This window comes from Epinephelus fuscoguttatus, linkage group LG15 (assembly GCF_011397635.1).
Source record: "Epinephelus fuscoguttatus linkage group LG15, E.fuscoguttatus.final_Chr_v1".
Taxonomy (NCBI): domain Eukaryota; kingdom Metazoa; phylum Chordata; class Actinopteri; order Perciformes; family Serranidae; genus Epinephelus; species Epinephelus fuscoguttatus.
The window spans coordinates 7,605,388-7,627,736 of NC_064766.1; the positions used below are offsets into that span (position 1 = coordinate 7,605,388).

The 22,349-nt window shown below is 39.4% G+C and overlaps 1 protein-coding gene across 3 annotated transcripts in view; it reads left to right on the forward strand.

The window, feature by feature from the left end:
* astn1 (astrotactin 1) overlaps positions 1–22,349 on the forward strand; it is a 568,467-nt gene that overhangs the window by 161,008 nt on the left and 385,110 nt on the right. For all 3 annotated transcript variants that reach the window (XM_049597470.1, XM_049597472.1, XM_049597473.1), the window contains 3 exons: positions 111–278; positions 16,316–16,400; positions 21,907–21,981. In XM_049597470.1, the coding sequence (XP_049453427.1) occupies positions 111–278; positions 16,316–16,400; positions 21,907–21,981 (328 nt within the window). The remainder of the gene's footprint in view (positions 1–110; positions 279–16,315; positions 16,401–21,906; positions 21,982–22,349) is intronic.

Consider the following 22,349-nt stretch of genomic DNA (forward strand, 5'->3'; position numbering starts at 1 on the left):
TCCCACCATATATTCATCCACCTTCCACGTCCCTTTATCCCCTTTCCCAATTCTCTGTCTCTTCAACCCCCTATCCATCTCTCATTTCTTCCCTCATCCATCCTTCTCAGGTTCAAGGTTTATTTTGCTGCAGGGGAGCCAGTTGGATGCCTCAGACTGGCTGAACCCAGCCCAGATCTTGTTGTACTACCAGCAGAATGCCAGCGGGCCCTGGGTTAGCGAGCTGTGTGGACGACGCCTCCTGGATCCCTGCGAGCACCAGTGTGACCCGGAGACAGGTGAGCCGAGAAAACAACATAAACAAGTATCAGTTCTGCGCTCTACCTGCTCAGATTGTCACCTTGGAAACCTTATTAATTATTAGTTGAAAGGCACAAGGTGTTTGCTCTCTCGCTTGACCAGCCTCCATCACCACGTCAATGGAGGATACAGTTAGATTACAGTCATTTTTAATGCTGGCTTTCTTTTTTTTCATGCTTGCAGCTTAACCAGTAATCATACAGTAGGTTTTTACTCGGATCCATAGATACTATTATTACCTTGGTGGTTTAGCTGCTTTTACATAATGACGGGCTTCATTCTAAACTGTGAAAAAGTGTGAAGGAAATGTGACTAAAAGTAAACACTATGGTAATGGCACCATCATCAGCCCAAATAACAACCTGTGTAATTCTGACTTAGATTGGCCTTCAGACAAACAGCAATGGCCATTAAGGAGAAGAGGAGTAAGATACAGAAGTCCTTGACCTATAGGAGGGTGATGTGCTGTAGAGGGTGACATGGGAGTGGATTTTCAGTCCCGTCCCATCCCACTCCCACAAAAATAATCCCATCCCGTCCCAATCCCATGAAAAAGGAAAAAAAAAAAAAAAAAAAAAAATTATATATTCCCGATTATAATTACATTACATTGTGGTGACAACATTGTCGGGATTATTTCCAGAGACAATGTTACTTTGAGTTAATTAAACACCACATTTCTGCCTGGAATTACAGGGCATCGCATTTTGCATTTGCATTGTTTTAAAGAAGTTGTATATAAATGTAATGTGGAGGATACAGGTCTGGCCTGCACTGTTTTTTTATTAGCAACCCTAGCAGAGACTGTAAAAAACAGTACATCACTTCACACACAGCCTACCCTCTATGGTGGACTCACCACTGCTGGGTGACGGAAAACGCGTTTGTGATTTTTCTTGGGAATGTCACCACAGACACTCAGTTGACAACTTCTTAAAGAACAAAAACATTTGTTGGTCTAAATCTGTAAGAATGCACAATATTATTTGCAGCAAAGTGCCTCATGGGATCAGATTAAAAAGATTAAAAAGTGAAGGAAAGAAAATATGAGAGAATAAAGTCAGAAGCATCAATGTGCAGGTTGCAGGTGGATATTTTTACATTGAGAACATACAGTAACTTCTTTTTATTATTAATGACTCAAGGGTTTGACCCATAATTAATCGACCAAAGGATTATGTTGCAAAAAGTTTGTTCTGTAAAACAGTGAATTAGTAGTGGTAGACATTTTGGTACACAGCAATGCCTTCTTCCACATTTCCACCCTGATGAAATCTATGGACAGTCAACATTTGACAAAACAGACGACAGCAAAACTTGGCCATTAGAACCAGTTTAGAGGGTTCGTGCTTTTAAGACTTTGGCTGAGTAATAAGGGGTAAATGCTTGGTTTGCGGGACACATATTTTGTCTGACATATTACCAGAACCAAACTAGACATGCACGCACAATTTGATTGCATCAAGCAGTTGAATGTCAAGCATCCAGTAACCACACCCCCTTTCTCTTTGCATGTCTTTGCTGCCATGTTCATTTATATTGTGAAGTATAGCGTATCAGCCATAATACCTGATGTCCATGGATACTGTTTTCATGGAAATTGGGGATATTTCTAACATAAAAGGCAGAGAAATCTTTGAGAAGAAAATTGATGAGGCCATTACTGATATAAAATCAACTAATTTGTAGTGAACAACAGATACAGAGGAAAAATGTAGCAGCAGTCTTTTGGTGTGACAGTTATTGGCAAAAAAAGTGAAATTGCACATCTTCAATTCATCAAATGTGTTGGCTTTAATTATAAAAAAATAACTCTTTGTCTACATCCTAATATTTTTCATCCATCAAGGCCATACAGTTTTGAATTTTAGAATTCAGTGAAAAACGGGAAGCTCTGTCTTGCTGCATGTGAAACTGAGGGGACAATTTAAGAAAGCAGTTGCCTTTGCAAAGCTGGCTTCATGATGGCAACATGGAGCACGGTTTCATTGTGTATTCACTAGTTGCTTGTACACTTGATGTGGTAAGAGACAGAGGGGGAGTTTGCCTGTCCTGCAAAACCCCTCCAGAAGTTGCAGTGTTTATCACTCACTGTGGCTCCTCACCAGTGAATCTTGTTCCAGTGCCCAAAACACAGCCGCAGCCAGTCAGCGGCTGCATAAAGGAGCCTCTTTAATTGTTTACAGGTGTGACCGTGCCTGTGGCTCATCACACTGCAGGGCCTGAAATGGAAAATAGATTGTCTGGAGTACTCGACCTGACTTTCCCCAGGGGAGCTGTCTGCGGAGCTGATCAATTAGTTTGCATGTCTCCACTGTCAACTTCATTTGTACTCGAGGTAACAGCAGGGAGTCTGTACACAGCATCTAGTTTAAACTGGATGGGTTTTCTGAGCAATTTAGAAAAAAAGGTAATAGATTAATTAATTGTTGCAGATAAACTATAATGGAAATGAAAAGCAGTATGTGCATTGCTTTTGTCTCGAGCTACTGGAGTGGAAAAATATTTTCGGACTGAGATTTTGCAAAGGTTAAAAAGTAATTTGCCAAAATGTGATTTACCTGTCAGAGCTCCTTCAGCTAGTGTGTAATAGTAGTGTAATTGTTTTTGCCTGAATTGATTAGGTAACAATTGAATCCAAACTATCAAAGTATTTACTCGAGGCCTAACAGTCCAGCACATTTTACAGCAAAAACACAACAACAACAATGAGGTCCCAGCAACAGTTTTAATGACAGGAATAACAAGAATAGACAGACTTCAAACTGAATACCTATCAATAATAAAGAACCAATCACAGAAGAAATGAAACAGCTTGTCTGATGGATGTAACTGGGTAATTATGTCAAAACAGCTCAACCAGAGTAAGGCAGAATTAAAGATTAAATCAGAATTATAGTTTAATTAAAGTTCAACTCATAAAAGCCTTTATTATTTGGATAGAAAAAATCTGGTGGATTATCACAGTTAAATAAATTATAAGTATGAATTTTACTTTCAGAACTAAAATACACTTCCATTTAAAAGTTTGGAATCGCCTGCCACAAAAGCTTGACTGGTTACAGTCAGATGGCTGAGAGGTCTAGTCTCTTTTTGAATTGTTTTTCATGCTTATAGGTTGCACAAAGTCCTCTTTATAAATGTATATTATTATGTATGTAGGGTTTATATTGTACATAGAGAACAAAACACTGTACAATGGTTCAACCAGACTGAATGGGCAGAAAGAGACAAAGATCCCTCTGTGCAGCAGTTCAGTAAGAACAGAAGAAATCACCAGTCATTGCTAAAAGAAAGTGGAAGCTTGGCATCAAAATGTGGGCAGATTTCAAAAGGAAATGTCAAGTGCACAATAATGCCAGTAACAAGCTGGAATTAACAGTTACCACTTTGCCATAGCAAAGCAATTCTTCTTCTTTGCACCATTGGAATATTAGCTGAATATACTATGGACTGCAAATCACAGTTTAAACCTTTTCAATCTAACCACTGAGAGGACTACAGAAGGCCAAAAGAAATATGGCTTACAAAATATTTTGAACCCTATCACACCTTTGTGTTACAGTAATGCGATTCCAAACTTTTTATCAGTAATATTATATTGTAAAATAGCCTCAGCTCTGCTGCCTTTAGTTTGTGTTCTGTACTTCTCTACCTTTGCACATCTGACATGGCTCCTCTGGCAGCAGTTTCTACTGAGCTCTATCTGCTCATACAAACTGCTGTAATGTGACTGTGAAGTCACATTTTGGTCAGGGGACGGCTGACTAGGCTGAAAAACATGATGAATGTGATGTTAAATCAGTTTGAGCCACTCCTCTCCTTGATTTGGTTTCCTTAATTAATCAGTTGTGACACATATGCGATCTAATATAAATGCACTTAGTTCTTCCAACTTCAAAAACATGAATATGTGCACTATTCATATTCAGAATATGTTCAAATTCAGTTGGTAACATATTTAGTATTTACTTTAAAAAGACTAATGCTTTGTTATCAATTTTACTGTGTTCATTTATTATTTGATCTACTTTATCTTGAGCCACCATGTACACCAGTTACACTTCTTGTTTCTTACATTATAAAGTTTATGTTGGCTTGGAACAAATATTGGAATAAATCGTTTTTGTTAAATTAGAGGTAGCAGACTGCATTGTGGTCACTTTTCACTGTTCTTCATGCATCTTCTCAGACCTCAGATGTGATAATGTGGTGAGACCGCAGATGAACACCACCTCAACTGTAAAAGTAGGCCCACAATTTGTACCTGTATCTTAAAAGAGAACCTAAGTCACAGGTAGTAAAAATGGCCAGAGCCATGAAACATAACTCCCGTTGTACAGAATACTCTTCAACTTTCCCCCTGGCATTTCCAAGTGGTGTTGTGTTCACGCTGCTGGTGGTATTTTCCTTGGAGGTGAGCAACTGCCACAGATTTCACAGTTACTTAAGTTGTTCTACCATCTGCCATTTCTGCCACTGGGAATAGTACCTGCGATTCTCAACTTCCCAAACATTCTGTTGCTGCCGTTACACAGGCTAGACTCAATGCTGCTTGGCCCATTTTAACCCCTGGTTGTGTGTTACTGTGCATGTGTGTGCACATGACTGTGCGCTTGTGTTTGGGGTACAGCGAGGGCCCAAGGAAAAAAATATTTGCACAGGGGCCAATCACAATTCTGTTATTCTGTTAGCCACATTTCCTTTGTAGCCCACATGACATGCCCCGACAAACTGCACCCACTAGTACAACTGAAACAGCACAATTGCTATTATTTGAACCCTTCCACAACATGACTTTGTAGTGGATAAATATGAGGCTAATGCAACAATAATTTACTTTATAATTCATTACACATGAAGACATGATTTACGTTATTAGTAACAAGATTTAAGCCAAACCTTAATCGTCTTTCTTTTATCCTAACACTTCTTTGCAACTTAGATTTTCCTTCAGGGCTTCCACTCCAAGAACAAGAGGCGAGGGGGCCTGATGCATCCGCCAGAGCTTTACCTATTCAATAGCTACTGGGGAGAGTAACTGCAAAAAACTTACATGGATACTCTTTAGTAACTGGTGCTAGCTGCTGATTGCTACCAGAGAAAACAGAGGTGCTATCCTCTCCCTGTTTTAGGAGTGCAGTGGTTGATGCACTGCCTTTGTGCCGTAAATCAAGCCTTCATTTTCCCAGGGCATCGTACCCAGTGACAGACAGAATTACATAGTGAAAATGAGACTGATAGGGAATCAATCTATACACAGATGGTGTCATTATTCTATAGCCATTCCATTGTGCAATTAAAATGTACTGCATAATTAATAATTGAAAGCAAAAAAGGTGTCTATTTCCACTTTCAGTGTGTGTGTGTGTCTGTGTCTGTGTCTCTGTGTGTGTGTGTGAAGCAGTGTCACACAGCGTGTGGGACACTGAGGTTCCAGTGCAGGGCGTTTCACACACGGTTTTCTGCTATGGATCTGTCATCAGATGTTCACAGAGGCTTTATTTTTCATCTTTTCTGTAACATCGCAGCTGATAGTTTTTATGTTTAATGTAATTGACCTTTATTTGACTCCATACACAATGACAATCAGGGATCTGAAAATATACATACGCATCCCTACTTTCTCACTCTGCATATAGTTTGTTGTGCCTGGTAAAGTAGCATAACACTATAGATGGATGAGTGATGGCTCTGAGGGAGGGGTAGATGTTCTGTAAGCTTGATGGCATGTCTGAGATGACTGATGGATTATACTTGAGGCATGTTGAGGAAAAGCAGCATGTCAATAACTTTTGATTGATGCTACATCATATACATTTTTCTTCGTGACCTAAAAACTAAAAAAAACAAAAAGAAGTGCAGAGTGAAAAGTAAATCCAGCTTAGCATAATACTGTTGTACTTTAGCATTTAATCTTTACAGGACTCTATGATTATTTTGCTCACAATTTATATCTTTGCACTTGTTACAGTGTTGCATGCAGATGCTGTCAGCTGAATATCTAAACAAGTGATGTAAAATTCAGCTGGGGTTTTGAAAGCAGTGGCTCGGCTGTGATTGCTTGACCGACAACCCTTGGCTGAGAGATGACACATGATGCATGCTTGGTAAACACTCAAGTCTCATCCTAAAGTATGTGGAGAATCAATTTGACCTAATTGTGATTACAGAACATGTTCCTGAGATATGAAAACAGCAAACATGAGACACACCAAAAAAAAGAAAAAAAAAAGTTGTAGAATATTATATGGAATACTACTGGAATTAGGGCCATGTGCAGCTACTGTACATAATGTTTTATTCAAGCCACACACCACATTCAAAGGCCACATGATGAGAACAGCGTGCTGATAAAACAGAATTGCAGAGCATTTTGTTGTTTAACAAGCTCTTTATCGCTCTCTCCGCCAGTGAATACATTTTGATCTTCCCTGACTCCAAATTCACTATGAAGAAAATGGGAGCCTGTGAAACAGAATAATATAATACATCTTGTTGTTTTAACAAGTCCTTTAAAAGTCTTTATTTCTGCAAGTACATCACACTCCACAGATGTCACCAATACTCGTGTGCATATATTTTCAAGGGGAGCCACCGTGGGGTAATTATACACAAACTTTTATTGTTCAAGTGTCTTAAGTTCATGTTTTTAATCATTCTGAAGACATGAATACGGTAATTTAAATCCTGTCATGCATAATTTCTCAGCTTTTCAATGTCTTGATCAAAGAACAGATTCAAAGAAAGATGCTAAATATGACATGTTAACTGTCCCCTTAGAGGCGCTGATGGTAGACTTCTGCCTCAACAGCTTCTCACATATAAAAATAGCCCTGGCTTGAAGAAATAAAAGGGTGGTGCAGTGCATAACAAAGGCTAAGAAACAACAAAACTTTAAATGAGTTTCTTCATGAAAAATGCCTTAAATTTTCTTCTCATCAGATAAGTCTTAAATGAGGATCAGCAATCATGTTGTTTGCTTAAATAACAATCAGCCTGAAGGTATAAGGAGCGTTTTTTTCCTTGATTTTTAAACACAATTTTAGGACTCAGATATTACAACTATAAGTTGGTCCTACCTGCTTACATTCATATCAGAATAATGGTGTCATAATTGTTTATACAACCTTAATGAAGAAAAGAACAGAGTCAGAATGAATCATTTCAGTGTTACCTGGTGTCTCGTAAATCCGCCAGTGCGTCACTCAAAATTCGAGTGCAAAATCTCACATTTAAAGAGGAGAAAGCGTCTTCCTTGTTTTTGCATCCATTATTCAGCAGCCTAACTCTCCCCTGGGCAACACAGAGTGAGTTCTGAGACCTTTAAATGAATCAAAAAAAAGCTGGGCCAGTGTGTCTCATGCCTGCCTTTTTCTTGGAATAATTTTCAAGACTCACCCACACACCTAAATCCACACTGTGCCCATTCCTTTCAATGATGTATGGACCAGCAGGACTGGCAGCAAGGCTTCAGTAATTGCATTGTATTTTTCATATGATGCATCCGTAATGAAACCGTTCTGCATACGTGTGCTTATGCGTGTGTGTATTTGTGACAGTGGGGGTGAGTGAAAGTGTGTGTGTGTGGGCTGCAGGGAGATTGCGAAGGTGCTATAGATAGCCTAAATCCAATCCAAATTCCTGCTGGAGGAGATACTGATGAAAACCGAAATGTGCTGCAACAATATCTGTGCTGCTCCTGGAAGACATTAAACTAGATGCTGGATGTTTTAACACATGGCTCTTCCCTTCCTGCAGAGCCCTAAACCCGGCTGCTTTGGGGGCTGATGTTTACGGGCTGCTTTACCACCTTGTCCCCGGGGTAGAATGTGTATATAAACCACAAAGCGGCACGTTGTGTCTCTGGAGACACATGTTTCCACATCATAACATGCTGGCTTGATTAATGTGACTGCATAATAGATCAGTGTGTGGATATCTGCCTGATGAGCTGAATAATTTTGCGCACAAGTGACACAACAGTGCATGAAGAGAAATGTACATCTAGTGTAGCCGCTGCCGCCCACACAACAGATCAATGGTTTCAGGCTATTTACAGGCAATTTGTACATATTGCTCAGTCTGGTCGCCCTAAGTACACTTCAGTTCTATATCTTTTAAAAGGTGAGAAATAGCTGGGTGGGATGTGATATAAAAAAAATCAAAAAAAAAAAAAAAAAAATAAAGGGTGAGACTGAGAAACTGGCTCAGTGCCCGTATATTTAGCAATTAGGGAATGAAACACCTTGCAAGTGTAAAACAAGTTTGAGCTGAGTGCCGTGACCTCAGAGCGCGATGAAACGGCAATTAAAGCAAGACGAGGCGTTTAGCATTGTTCAGCAGCTATGCAGCACATTTAAATGAAATGCTACAGCCCCTGTCATCTCTCTGCTGCTCCAGCATTACTTATTTATTTATTTATTTTTTTCTGGACACAATTTAGGCTGTCATTCAACATGTAAAGTTGCCTTTCTGATGTCAAACATTTCAGCTCTTTCACTGCACATTTAACAAAGCAGCAAAGTAGCAATTATGTTGAGAGCTACGAGGAGGCGTTTTTCATTTCCTGCGGCACATCATTCAGGTGATGTTTCAGGAAAAACATTGTGCATTTTACATACATAATTACATAGGGTTGGGAGGGCACAGCATCTGTTTGAATAATGTAGCGAAGCAACTGTATAACATAATGAACTCCACCTTATTAGCAACAAGTAAGAACCATAAATATTGGATGAATATTGGAAGTCATTACCGACAGAGATTAGATTGAGTTTAAAAGTCTAATAATGATATATTAGCATTATTTGTGTGTATTCTTGGGGCAAACAAGCATTTTTTGAATAAAGATCCTTAAAATTTGGATATTACATTTGTACTTTGCAGTTAAAAAAACAACCTTGTCAGTGCTCTCTGGTGGACAAACTATGTATGGCACCTTTTGTAAATGATCTCAACCTTTGATTTTTCTGTACTGCAGTTTCTTGTCACTTAGCATAGTGGTTCTCAACCAAAAAACTACTTTGCCTTAAAACAGATTTTATTGAGTGTTTTTATGAGAATCAAAGTATGTGTGCGCATGAACACAGATAACGTGTTTCTCCAGCGGTGCATCAAAAATCCACAGTCCATGGAGCACATTGGACAACACCAAGGTGCTAAACTAAATATAAGTGAGCAAAAATGTCATAATAAACAAAGTATCGTTTATTTACATTTTTCTGATGGGCAATTGGATTGCCCTAAAGATGCTGGCATTGTACATTTTTGCAAACCACAGGTACATTTGTGCATCATATATATCCATGTTATATCCATGTTTACAGTGGATATGTTTAACTTTATGTGTCAACCACGCTGTGACTGACATCTGATCAGCTTTAGGCACAAGCTACTTGGTTATGGTTAGAAAAAGATCATTATTTAAGCTTAAAATACCTGCTCATGGTGGCATAATCCCCACTGGAAATGCAAGGATGTCTCAGGAAAGAACAGTCACTTTTTGTGGCACTATCCCCGATGGATAGTGACTTTGCAATATCTCGCTGGAAAACAACCAGTTCTGTTGTTTGTTGGTCTGGAACAGTGGTCTGCAGCTTGACATGTGTCTCGCCTAGGTGACACGCCATCCACTAAGTCAGCTCATTGGGGCTAATGAACCTGATCATTCCGGGTGGTCCCAACTGGAAAGGTTTAGAACCACTGACTAAAAGCCATTTCTCATCAGTGGGATGGTAAATGCAGCGTGGGAATATGGCAAAATCTGCATGCAAATTTTCTGCATGACGACAATGCACGCCAGGTTCGGTGTAAACTCACCACGCTGCCGTTCTCTGTTTCCCATGTTATGTGATTGAGGCCCAATTAGGGGTAGGCGATATATATCGTTAACGATAATATTGTCATTGTTGTTTTAACGATGTGCAAATTTACATTATCGAGTATGCAAATGACTTCACAAAAACAACTGAAAACACACGTTGAAAGGTTGAACCCTCACACGTTCACTGAACAAGAGTTACGTAACTTGCGTGCAGCAGCACGCCGCAGTACGCCTAGGTGGTCACATGATCTCTCACTGGCACCTTCCCGGCAGGTCAGCCTGCTGCTAAACGAACATTAGCGAGACAACATGGCAACACCGCCCACAGATGCTCCAGCAGCTTCAGAAGACATGGGTCAACTGTAGTGATAGGTCCCAGCCTGTCAGGCTAAAGTTCGCAGTACCCGTCTACGGAGCTACCTAGCCTAGCCACAGTTAGCGAAACGAAGCGGCAACACGGCACAGTTTCAAGTCTCCCCGCAGGAAAAGTTCACCTTCAAGGCTGAAGACTGGCCTAAATGGATTAAACGCTTCGACAGATTCCGCATTGCTTCAGGATTGGCGACGCAAGCAGAAGAGAATCGCAGGAATGTGATCTTTGAGAGAGCAAAGTTTAATCAGCGCATCAAGGAACGAGCGAGACGGCTGACAGTTTAATTACGGCGCTGCACTGCCTGGCGGAGCACTGCGGTTACGGGGCTCCACATGATGAGATGGTGAGGGACAGGCTTATGGTGAGTCTGCGGGACAAACGCCTATCTGAACAGTTGCAAATGGACCCGGAATTGACGCTACAAAAGGCCGTCACCAGAGTCAAACAGAGAGAGCAGGTAAAAAAGCAGCAAGAAATGTTAAGAACATTTTTCCATTAATATCATCCATGAGAAACAATTAATGAGCTATAACTCAGGCTGTTAAAAACACTTAAAAGAATATCGTCTAATTATCGTTCTTCAAAATCCCCCAAAATATCGAGATATTATTTTTTGTCCATATCGCACACCCCTAGGCCCAATTAGTATCCACTCACTAGAACAGAAGTCTTTCCAGATAGAGAATGCCGAAGGGGCAAGCATTAACTAAAGAATACATGAAAAAATCTTCTGTGGCTAGCTAAAGCAAGAAACATGAAAAGTCTAACAAAAACCGGAGTTCACGAAACTTACTTAGAAGACAAAACAAAGTCTGTTCACACTGGTTCCTTACTGAACCACTGTAGGGAAGATAAGAATATAATTAAAAAAGAATATAAAAAAGAATATAAGTTAGATTTTTTTTATGTAAGCCTTAAGCATAGCTGTGTGCTAGCCAACACAGCATGGACCATTACTAATTTAGTATATGGCATGGTCATTTTGAATCAGTCGTTTGGCTAAACTGATTAAAAGTTGATCATCTAAACCTCTGTGTTTCTTCCCTTATTGAAAGGTAATTATTAGGTATTATTATTAGAAAGGTAATTATTATTATTATCCCTTATTTAAAGGTGATTACTATCTGTTTTTGTCTTTATCTTTAAAAGAATTCCTTCATTTTTGTTTTCTAGACTCTCATGCAAACCCTCTTTAGATCTCGAGTAACTTGACCTAGTCCTAGAACTGATATGGACTCAACTGAAGAGCGCACAAAGATTCTCTTGAATATAAGTGAGCTATCAAGTATACACTGCCTCCAAAAAAACAAAAAAACAAAAACACAAACTGCGTCAGTCATATCTTTTTTTTTTTTCAAGTAACATGAGCAAGAAAATCAGTAACTCTGATTTCCTTCAGCCTGGCAGGTACTGACAGTTGACCTTTTCCATTAACGGTGGTGTATAAGACCAGGGCCTGTGCCCTTCACTTGCCTCCTATTGAGCATGAGCAGAGCATGTTGTACACGTTACCCCTGAGTAACCCTCTAAACCATAGGTGAGGCCCCATCACTCATACTGAGCAAAGTCAAGGCCTACAATTCTCCTGGGAGCTGACAGCAGAACAAAAAGCTGATGCTTCACTGTTCTTTTGCTAAAAGGCTTCACTCATCAGGAGGATGCCAACACAGAACATACACAGAACCCCTCCACCACTCAGTTGTTCTGTCCCATTGCTGAGGCATTGGACATTGCTATTTCTCTCTCTCTCTCTCTCTCTATTTCTGTATCTCTCTCTTTTTTTTTTTTTACATTTATCAAACAGATACCAGTAGATTCTCAGTGTCTGCATATCAAATGATTCCACTTTGGGTCCTGAACCCGGGGTTACAAGCAGTTTTAGATCATCACTGTGCCTCCATTTGTAGGCAGTTACAGTTGAGCAGTGTTGCATGTGATCCTATTAGCAATTGCCCCAAAATGGTGCCTTAGGCCTGAGTGCTAAGTGGATTTTGGGAAATCACAGTCCCACACAAGCTTTACTTTAGTAAATAATGACAGTGCCAAGTGTCTATTCATTAGACTAATCACTGATCTAATCACTTCCCATTTACGTAGAGGATGTCATTCAGTCAATGGGACCAGCCAGATAACTGTGAAAAATACAAACTAAGTCTATTAAACCCAGACATTTGGAGTAAGGATACAAACTTAATTTGTGTATTTACACTTAAGGATGTCTGGCAGTCCTTTGTTCACTGTGCAATTAAGCTCCAGGAACTAAAAAGTTAGGAACTACCAAGAAACCTCCAGTTGTGTTTGTGTTCCCACTACGTTTCAGGAACTGTAGAGATGGTGCAAATTAGATGGGCAACATACTAAAACATGATTTAAATTGTAATTTTTGTGGGTGATAAAACAACAGCAAAGAACCATTGTTATTCTGTTAGAAGTGGAACAATAGTTTGCAATACCAGAACATGATGATGGCAGTGTGGAGATGAAAAAATGACCAGTTGGCTCACCAAACAGGAATGGAGAACTGTCGCTCTTTTTAAAGTGTGTTGGTGTTCTTGCTGACTGCAAGATAAGAGGAAAGCTGGTTTTAGACACAAAAAGTTTTTCAGGATATGCTGTTTGGCCACAAGGAATAAGAGAACAGGCAACAGCTCTGTGTGAGACACCTCAGACAGAAAATCGAGTTGCTCTTATTTTCTTCCAAACTCTCTCCTTTCTGCTTTTTTCTTTGCTCTGTTTATTGATGGAGTCATACAACTAAGGATATCTGGGAATGTTCACTTAAGTTCAAACATCTTTAATCCTAGTGGTCCTTTTTCCCTCAATTTACAGTCCTGTGTGTCTTTTTTTTTGTTTGTTTTGTTTTGCATTCACGCTGTCTCTAAATGTTGCCTCATTTTGAAAAATGCAACTGAGGCACATAATTGGTCCATGTAACACTTAACAGTTCAAATAATCTATATAAAATAATGCCAATTAGGAAATTGGAAAATTGAATACAATTTTCTTAAATGTATTTGTATTTGTATTTGTGTGTTGGGCTGCCTGATTTGCCAACTGCTTAGCCAGTCAGACGTAAGGTGAGTCTGGCACTCCCTCTCAAGGAGTCCAACAAATACAATTCTTTGATTTTCAATTTTTTAATTTTCAGTTTTCTTCTGTGCAACAAATATATAATATCTAATTAGAAAAAATAGAAAAAAGTCTAAGTCATATATTGATCTGACAAACCTAAAATACAATTCACCACATTTGCTTTGGAAGTTTAAATTTGTGGGCAACTAAGATGCTTGTAGATGCTTTTTTGTTTTGTTTTGTTTTGTTTTTATGTGGACATACATATTTCCTTTAAAAAAATATTTACACATTTAAGAATTTCATTCAATTTACTTTTCAAAATCTTCAAAAAGTGCTGAAGAACTAAAACATGTAAAAATTGGAATTGAAGGTTTGGTGTAGAGCCCTGCGCGGGACTGTTTTCTTCATTCCGCTCCTGCCCGCTACCGCTGAATTTCTGACCATTACTGTCCGCAACCGCAACGTGTGTGTTACACTCCCACCCGCTCCCGCAATGTGTATGTCCACTCCCACCCGCACCCGCAAAACTCTGAGAATTTATGCCTGCACAGTAATAGAGATGCTTTGATTTTGTGTCTTCTCCCGTCCCGCATGAGAAAACATGTCATTTTATAGACTACAAAGAGATCCATGGGGTTGTTTGTTTCGTTTGCCTGGTCTGCATGTCTTTTGATGCACTGGTCAGGAATAGCGCACCTATTTCATTGTTTTCATTTAATTTTTAATGAAATAAAGGCTGTTTCATATTCTGTTCTCCTCCTCTGTATTTTATTTATTTTTCTACCTTTAGTTAAGGTCTCTTTTCTAAGAGAGACCTGAATAAGAAACATTAATGAAAACACAATCAGCAGATAGACAACACTACACAATAAATTTAAATATAACTTTGTTTTATCAAAAACTTTGTACCATCACAAGGCACATAAAAATAGACTGCTTTGCAAAAAATACAATATGATAAATGACATGAAAAACAGCAGTTTTAAAATTATAAGCCAGATGTCGTAGGTATTCTGTTTGAGTCTTTTTAGTTGCCAAACTATTGTCAAAGCTAACTAGTATTATGCTAGCTACCTGTGAACATGGTAGTGCTAATCAGCCACAATAGCCCAACCAATTATCCAGGTCGCTAACTGACATTTGGTGAGTAAGCTAGCTCATTCGCTTACCATGCTATTGAAAATCTAGCGGTAAGCCTGTCATGATAACACATTTTGCTGGGCGATTAAATGCGTCAGAAATCATTGTGATAAGTGATAATATTTCGTAATATTGTGCTTTTAAGACCATTTTTATTATTGTTGTAATTTTGCTGTTTTTAGACCATTTTTTAAACTATATATAGTATTGTTGTTGTATTTACTTAACAGGAATATTTAGGAATGCAAAAAAAGAAAATTTAAATATCCGAAATAAATAAATAAAGACCTTTATAAATACAAAAAAACAGACTGTCAGTCCCTCACTCTCAGGTGTGCAGGTAAGTTGGTCATATTCGCTCTTTTTGTTGAGATGGTTTTAGAACAAACCCGGCACACCGGCTCATCCAAATTACTGGGCTCCCCTCTGTCATTTGGTTTAAATCCAAAACACTCCCACACGGGGGCCGTGGCATTTGGTTAGGAACAAGTTCCCTGTCTTTCTCTTACACTCTCCTTTTTCTCCTCCTCGTCTCCCCCTCACGAAGATCGCGCGCGCGCGCGTGCGTGCGTGCGTGCGTGTGTGTGTGGCCCATAGCCCCACCTCCCCCACAGAGACTGCCAGACGATGCACGGCAGTGAACGCTCTTGTCGTCCAGTCTTTTTAGTGGAGAGAGATGAGGAAAACAAACACGCATGAATATGTCAATTAATCACGGCCGGAAAAGTTACCGTCTCCCTTTAAATTCACCGTGCAATTAACCGACTTATCGCATATCGCGACAGGCCTAGACTAGCGGTCTTAAAAACTGGTTCAAACAAACGCTAAGAAACATAAAATGCAGCTGTTTCTCCGAATAATAATGGTGTACTAAGTAAGAACTTTTCACATATGTGAGTGCTTTGAAAGGTATGAACAAATTTACGAGCTGACTGTAGGCCTGTAGCTGTAATTCAAAGAAGCTGTTATGCGTGTGCTTGTATTAGGTTTATATGTGGAGCCATTATTGGAGAAGGTCTTTGATTGGTTGCGTTGTTGCTAGAAAAGAAGAAACAAGTTGAAGACACCACAAAGTAAAACGGGCCCTTTTTTAGGCCTGCTCTGCTAAAGGGCCAGAACCTATTATGCAGAATTAGAGCCATGGATTTTTAACAACCACACATACACACCACCACCACCCGCCCAAAAAATACAGGTTATGGCAGTGTGCCAGTGTTTCACATGTGTCCTGATCAAATGTGTCAGAAAACCATCTGATGGTATGATGCACAGCAGGGAGGACCATTGCTTTTATTAGTTGCCTTTGGCCATTAACTGACATTTTTAGAGCAGCTCCTTTGAAGCGCCCCTGCTGGAAAACTTTGTGAGCTTTTGAAGTAATTTGGACAAAAATATGGCTCAAATAGCTGCAAATAAAACATGACTACATCATTAAAAATATGAGAGGATTGAGAATCCTCTAACTGCCTTAAGAGGCTAATCTTTGGGATAGCTCTCATGGAGTAAAATTAAAGGAGAGGAGCAAAGGGAATTCTCCAATGAATTAAAAAGAGCTTGACTATAATGAAAACATGATTGAATCACTGCCTTCCTGTTTGCAGGAGAATGCCTCTGCCTCGACGGCTACATGAAGGACCCGGTCCACAAGCACCTCTGCATCCGCAGCGAGTGGGGGCCCAATCAGGGGTAAGTTATGATAATCACCTACTGATGGTTTATGATTGCTCATTACCAGGCAGAGGGAAATGGTGGAAAAACAATTTACAACAGGGAAATCTGCCTTCACATCACACAAGGCCATTCATTTGGCTGAACAGATAAATCAAAAAGAACGGTGATGCTGCCAGTGTCAGTTAATATTCTGAATCAGACAAAACTGCTGGAGCACCTGAACATAAAATATAGAGTTATTATACAGTTAAATACAGTCACTGTATGATGGTGCATCTACTCATGGACGAGAGGCTTGTGCTTGTGATAGCGTAAGATGTGAACATTAATGGCGTCCTTCTCAGCTGAGCTGTAACATTACCTAGCTCAGTAGTGCTAGATGAGCTAGCAGTAGATGCACTTTTCCTTCTGCGCAGTAACACAGTTGGTGGGTGTAGTTCAGCAGAAAGAAAATAGTTCCCACATGAAACTGCTCACAACAAGGTCTGTGGATTATCTTGAGTAATTGTGTAATGCTTTTCGGAAAGAGACATTGCTGTTGAGTTTTTCAAATGTATTTTTTGGCACTTTGAGCACCACAAGCAGAGTGCCATCTAGTTCCATTATACATGAGAGAATACAGACGTCTCTACTGCTGATATCTCCAACACTCTGCAATTTACACCAAAACAATCTAGATTAATAAATAGCACTACAGGTAAGAGGAAACATTTTGATTTTGGGGTGAACTGGCCCTTTAAAATTTGAAAAACAAATGTCACTAGTAGCAGCTTTTCCATGAGAGTTGATAGCAGAAATACATTTTTTGACTCTTTGGAGGGATTTGGAGACCATCTAACATGCTTTTATTCCCCCACATCCTGACTACTGTAGCCCTTATATTTAACTTGTGTGGGAGTCATCCATATGTGGCCTGCAGCTAACTCAAAATGCAGCAGCAAGGAAGAAAGACCAAATCTCCCCTTTGCAAATACAGACTTATATTTAATATTATTTTGTTTTTAAAGCATGGCATTGACTGGCACCAGAGTACATCTCTGGTCTCCTCAGTCCCTATTCTACCCTCAGACTCCTCGGATCCTCAGATCAGATATTCCTCATCATGTTCCCAGTCAAAGTTCAGTGACTGAGCATTTTTTCATCCCTGCTCCCAGACTGTGGAACAGTTTATGTTCACTGTCAGATATTACCCATCCACTGCCAATTTTAGATCTAAAGACCTACTGTTTTACAATTGCGCTTGAGTCCCTTTAATAATTAATATAACTAAAACATTGTTTTAAATCTGTTCTGTTCTACTTTTATAATGAGACAGACAGACTGCAAAGCACTTTGGCCAACACTTGTTTTTACAGTAAATGTCTTCCACAAATAACTTTTGACTTAATTTGAATTGACTTAAACATGTTAAGCTTAAGAAAGTAATTACTAAACCTACTTACCAAATCTTACTGCCTGGCTGACCACACTACATTATTGTGCTTTGTTTATCTATTTGTGAATAATTACAGGGGTAATCCGGCAATTTAATATTGAGTTGGGGGAACCACAAGAGACAGAATTTATTCGTTTATTTATTTTTAAGAGAAACATCAAAACTGAAGCAAGAGAGGCTGAGATATTCTAACTCCAAAGATCCTGAATCCTACAATAACCACATTGTAACAAACAACACTTTTTCCATTAGATTTAATTTCTTTCAAACACTGTAATGAGGGGTTTTTGTTATAAATTTGTAGTCTCCATACCAAAGCCATCTTTATGTCTAAAATTGTGCCTCTAAACCAAAAATACTTCAAGCTGTGGACTTAAAAGACAGTTGTGTGAAATTTAGCGCTACCAATAAATCACGTCCTGGCCTATGGTGAGTCAGTAAGGTTGTGGGCGCTTTATCATGCTTTTTGGTCCTCTCATCTCTTTGGGTGCAAGGTCACTTCTTCTATATTACAATAATGATTTCAAGTGATGACTTGATATCTTTTGGCATTGAAAAATGCTGTTTCAGACCCCTGTCCCAGGAAGTCATATAAACGCTTAATTGGGTTCACATCTGCTTGTTAAAAAGTCCTTGACATTTGGCTAACACCTCAGCCACAGTGCCAACCACTGGGTGACCACTCAGGGTGAATGTGTAGGGGTGCTACTGATCCAGAAACTGCTCATACTCACATCAAAAAGAGACAGTGTCGACAGTTCCCTCTGTGACCTCATATACCATGGGATTACTGTGGGATTAGTTATTTACTTAGTTTATTAGTTGTCTTTCCCCCCTGTACTTCCAGTTTTGAAGTAAATCAGACCATACTCTGCAAAGACACACATTTAGCAAATGTCAGAGATTGTGTTATACTGTTAATTCCATTGTATCTGTGCTTTTTAAAATGTAATTAGTGCATTAGTCCATAGTCATCAATCTTCCAATTATAGCAATGGGATTTCTATGTGATTAATGTGATGAAGTACCTCAATTTGTCAGGTACTTAATTGCCAAAAACAAACATTTCCAGCTGGCTATATTTTATATAAACTGATTTTCAATTAATCTTCCAGAGAATGTATATGCAAAATAAATGTATATGTACCTTGATATAAGCTTTTATCCAATAGACCATATTTTGTGAAAAGATAAATAGTCAACCCTACAATATCATTGAAATAGTGATATCACAGTATTTAATCAGTATTTTGTAATATTTGATTTTCTCCATATTGCCCAGCCTTAGGAGTGAGGAACAAGTGAAGTAGTTAGTTAATCACTTTTGTATCTGGGGTTTAATAATCAATAAAGCCCCTTTCCCACTGCACAAAAAAACCCAGTGACGCTTGCTTACATCTGGCATTTCATTGTAATGGGAAAGGTTATAATCAGCATTCACATCTGGGTCAGATGACTTTGCAGTAGTCACGGGTATTGATCAGCTCCAGCTCTGATCGGCAGTGATGGAAATAAACCATCTGGGTGAACTTGCTAATTTCAGCCCCTTTATCGGTGAAATGCAATGAGAGGCCACCACAAAATACTGTCTGTCTCCGTAGAAACAGTGCTTAAACACTGATCCAAATTTCAATCAGGAGAGACTCATTTCTTTTTTTTTTCTTAGTAAAAAGAATATTTATTAACATGTGCACATAAGAATGACAACTATGGAAAGATTTTGGCGATTAGACCCTATAGAGATGGTATGATTTAGGGAAGGTGATGAATCCATAGTCGAATAGGGAAGGTAGAGGAGGCAGTGGAAGTGGGACAGAGAGGATCGTAAATGGATGAGCTCAAAGAAAGTCTTCCTGATTGAACTTACTCTGAGCCCCATTAGTCTGCACAGAGTTTGAAAGAGAGAGAGGCCACCATGCTGCTTTCTACTGATTACTGACCTCTTTTTTTGGCTTGTCCGTGACATCAAACATGATACACCAGTGAAAAAAAAAGGCAAAAGGGCATACTTGTCTTCTGCAGAGCTGTGTACTTTTTTCCAAGGGGGCTTGCTGGTGTTTAAAAAACCTGCATACCATAGGCATTTCACCCCTAAATTGAATCCCAGCACCCCTAAAATTTGAGAGATTTTTTTTTTTTTTTTTGCTGAGTGTCCCTTTACAAGCTAGAAAAGTGTCAAAACCATACAGTACCTGGTTGCAACGTAATATTTTAATATTTTAACAACATAAACACAGCAGCCCCCCCCCCCCTTGTCTTGTGCTTGTCTTTCACAAATGTGGGAATGAAATTGCGTTAAAATGTACACAACAGTGAAATTTATCTTGCCTGGCTGGGCAGCTCTCTGGGCGCTCAGCACCCCTAAACCTCTGATCCTAGAATCGCCCCTGCTGCATACATGCACTAATTTTGGTAGAAGACAGGTTTAAGAGGCTGTTTTTTAACAGCTGTTAGTTTCAATTTAGAATTACAACTAATACTACAGAGCACTACTATACAAATACACTAGGTTCCGACTGGTCTGAATCAAACATGACCCTTGCTAACCCATTACAGCTGGCCAATCAGAGCCAGCTATTCCTGCTCTGTAGGTTGGACTTCATTTGATTTTAAGATGGCACGCTGCTCATCTTTACATGACAGCTAGTGCAAAATGGAACCTTTAAATGTTAAAGCAGGGAATGAATGAATTATGAGATGGCATACGACAGACAGAAACATAATTGAATGGAATACTACAAAATGAAGTCAAAGTGTTTAATTTTGCTGTTTCATTTTAAAATTAAATGATTGATAAATAATATCAGTGGAAAATGAGTCAGTGTTGAATTACATCTTGTCAATTATCTTTTAAATTGGTTAAAGTCAATCACAATAAAGTATATAGCAGTATATATAGTATATTATCTCAATGGCTCATTTAGTTGTCAAATATTTGTTTTATGTTGTTGTTTTATGTTTATATATACCATACTGTAATTGTGATGACAGGTTATAAATAAACCCTAATTAGATTTATTCAAACACATCTTGCGTTATCAGCAAAACTGATAAACTGAACAGCAGTTTGAGTTGTTTATTACCACCTTAAGACATTAAGTCATGAAGTGAAGATAAGTGGTACAGATAAATTATGATAGGAGAACTAAATTCTTGTCTACGACATCACCAGCAGGCAGAGTATGCCATTTTCTCTTTATTTCCACTGTGTCTCGTGCCAGCCTCAGTGCATGTTCACAATGTGGATTTTATTTGGTCTACATATTTTGAGACATCTGAATCTTCCTGTTAGCCCACCCAACTGTGCACCTCTGAGTCTCATTTCCCTGGTGTTCTCCTTGTGTCCCCATCACTGTGACAGAGTGGGCACCCTGGGGTGACTTAAATGTTTAATGACCACAGCCTGTGGCATGGAAGCGGCTCCCCTCTTCCTCGATGTTCTTTTTGCTTACAGTAGTGTAGGAGTTTGCTCAGAATGACATCGGGCCGCTGTCACTTCTCCTCCTTACACTCTCACTTTGCAGACTGTTTAGTCCCCGAGCTGCCACTCCCCATTAATCTCCATCATTCTCCCTCTCTCACTTCTGCCTCTTGGCATCAGTCTCGTCCCCTCGATGTTCCCCTCTCTCGCTCTCTCTCTCTCTCTCTCTCTCTCTCTCTCATTCTTCCTCTTTGTCTCTGTTTTTTCATGGTCTGCTCTCTCCATCACCGTCTGTCTCTCCCCCCCTTCTCTGTGTCTCTTTCTCCCATTCTGTCTCATCCTGTCATCCTCTCTTATCCCCTCCCCTGGTAAATAGATACGAGCCAAAGTCACATTGCATGTCAGCTGCCGCAGAACACATTTTTCAATCAGCATGTTTACACACAGCACACATCGTAATGCTGCTTGTGATTTGTGGGGCTCTGGGAGGCGGGAATGACTTGAAGTGAGACACTGAAACATGGCTTATGATTTTAAGGGGTTTAGATTAGGAGGATGGGTACACTGAAAAATTCAACGCTTCTCTCTCTTTGATTTTAACACACCGTTTTATTCTTCCCTCTTTTTTGTCTCTTCCTCTGATCTATTCTTTTTTTCCACGTCAGTCCCTGGCCTTACACCATCTTCCAGCGCGGTTTTGATCTTGTGATGGGAGAGCAGCCCTCTGATCGCATTTTCAGGTAAGTGAAACTTCACAAAACTTTGTTTTCCCCGACTGCTTTTTCCATGGTGCTGCACAGTGCACGGCACGCAAAAGATCGCACAGTCCAATAACTTGTTTTAATTCTGGTACACTAGCTTTGATTTCCTCTCTCTCTCATGACTAAGGGAGGATGTTGAGCTCTGGCTGCAGAGTGCCTTCTGTAGCTGCGTCTGTCAGTTTTAAAAGTCTTATGTAATGGAGTGAAAGATTAGATTTCCAAAGAGAGGCAGAGGCACTTCATTTTCTCTCAGGTCAGATAATCATTGTGTTCTGATTAATGTTAGAGCAGCATGTTTGTTAAATTAAATGGAAAAGAGAGTTCAATTGGCAGACAGCACTAATTAA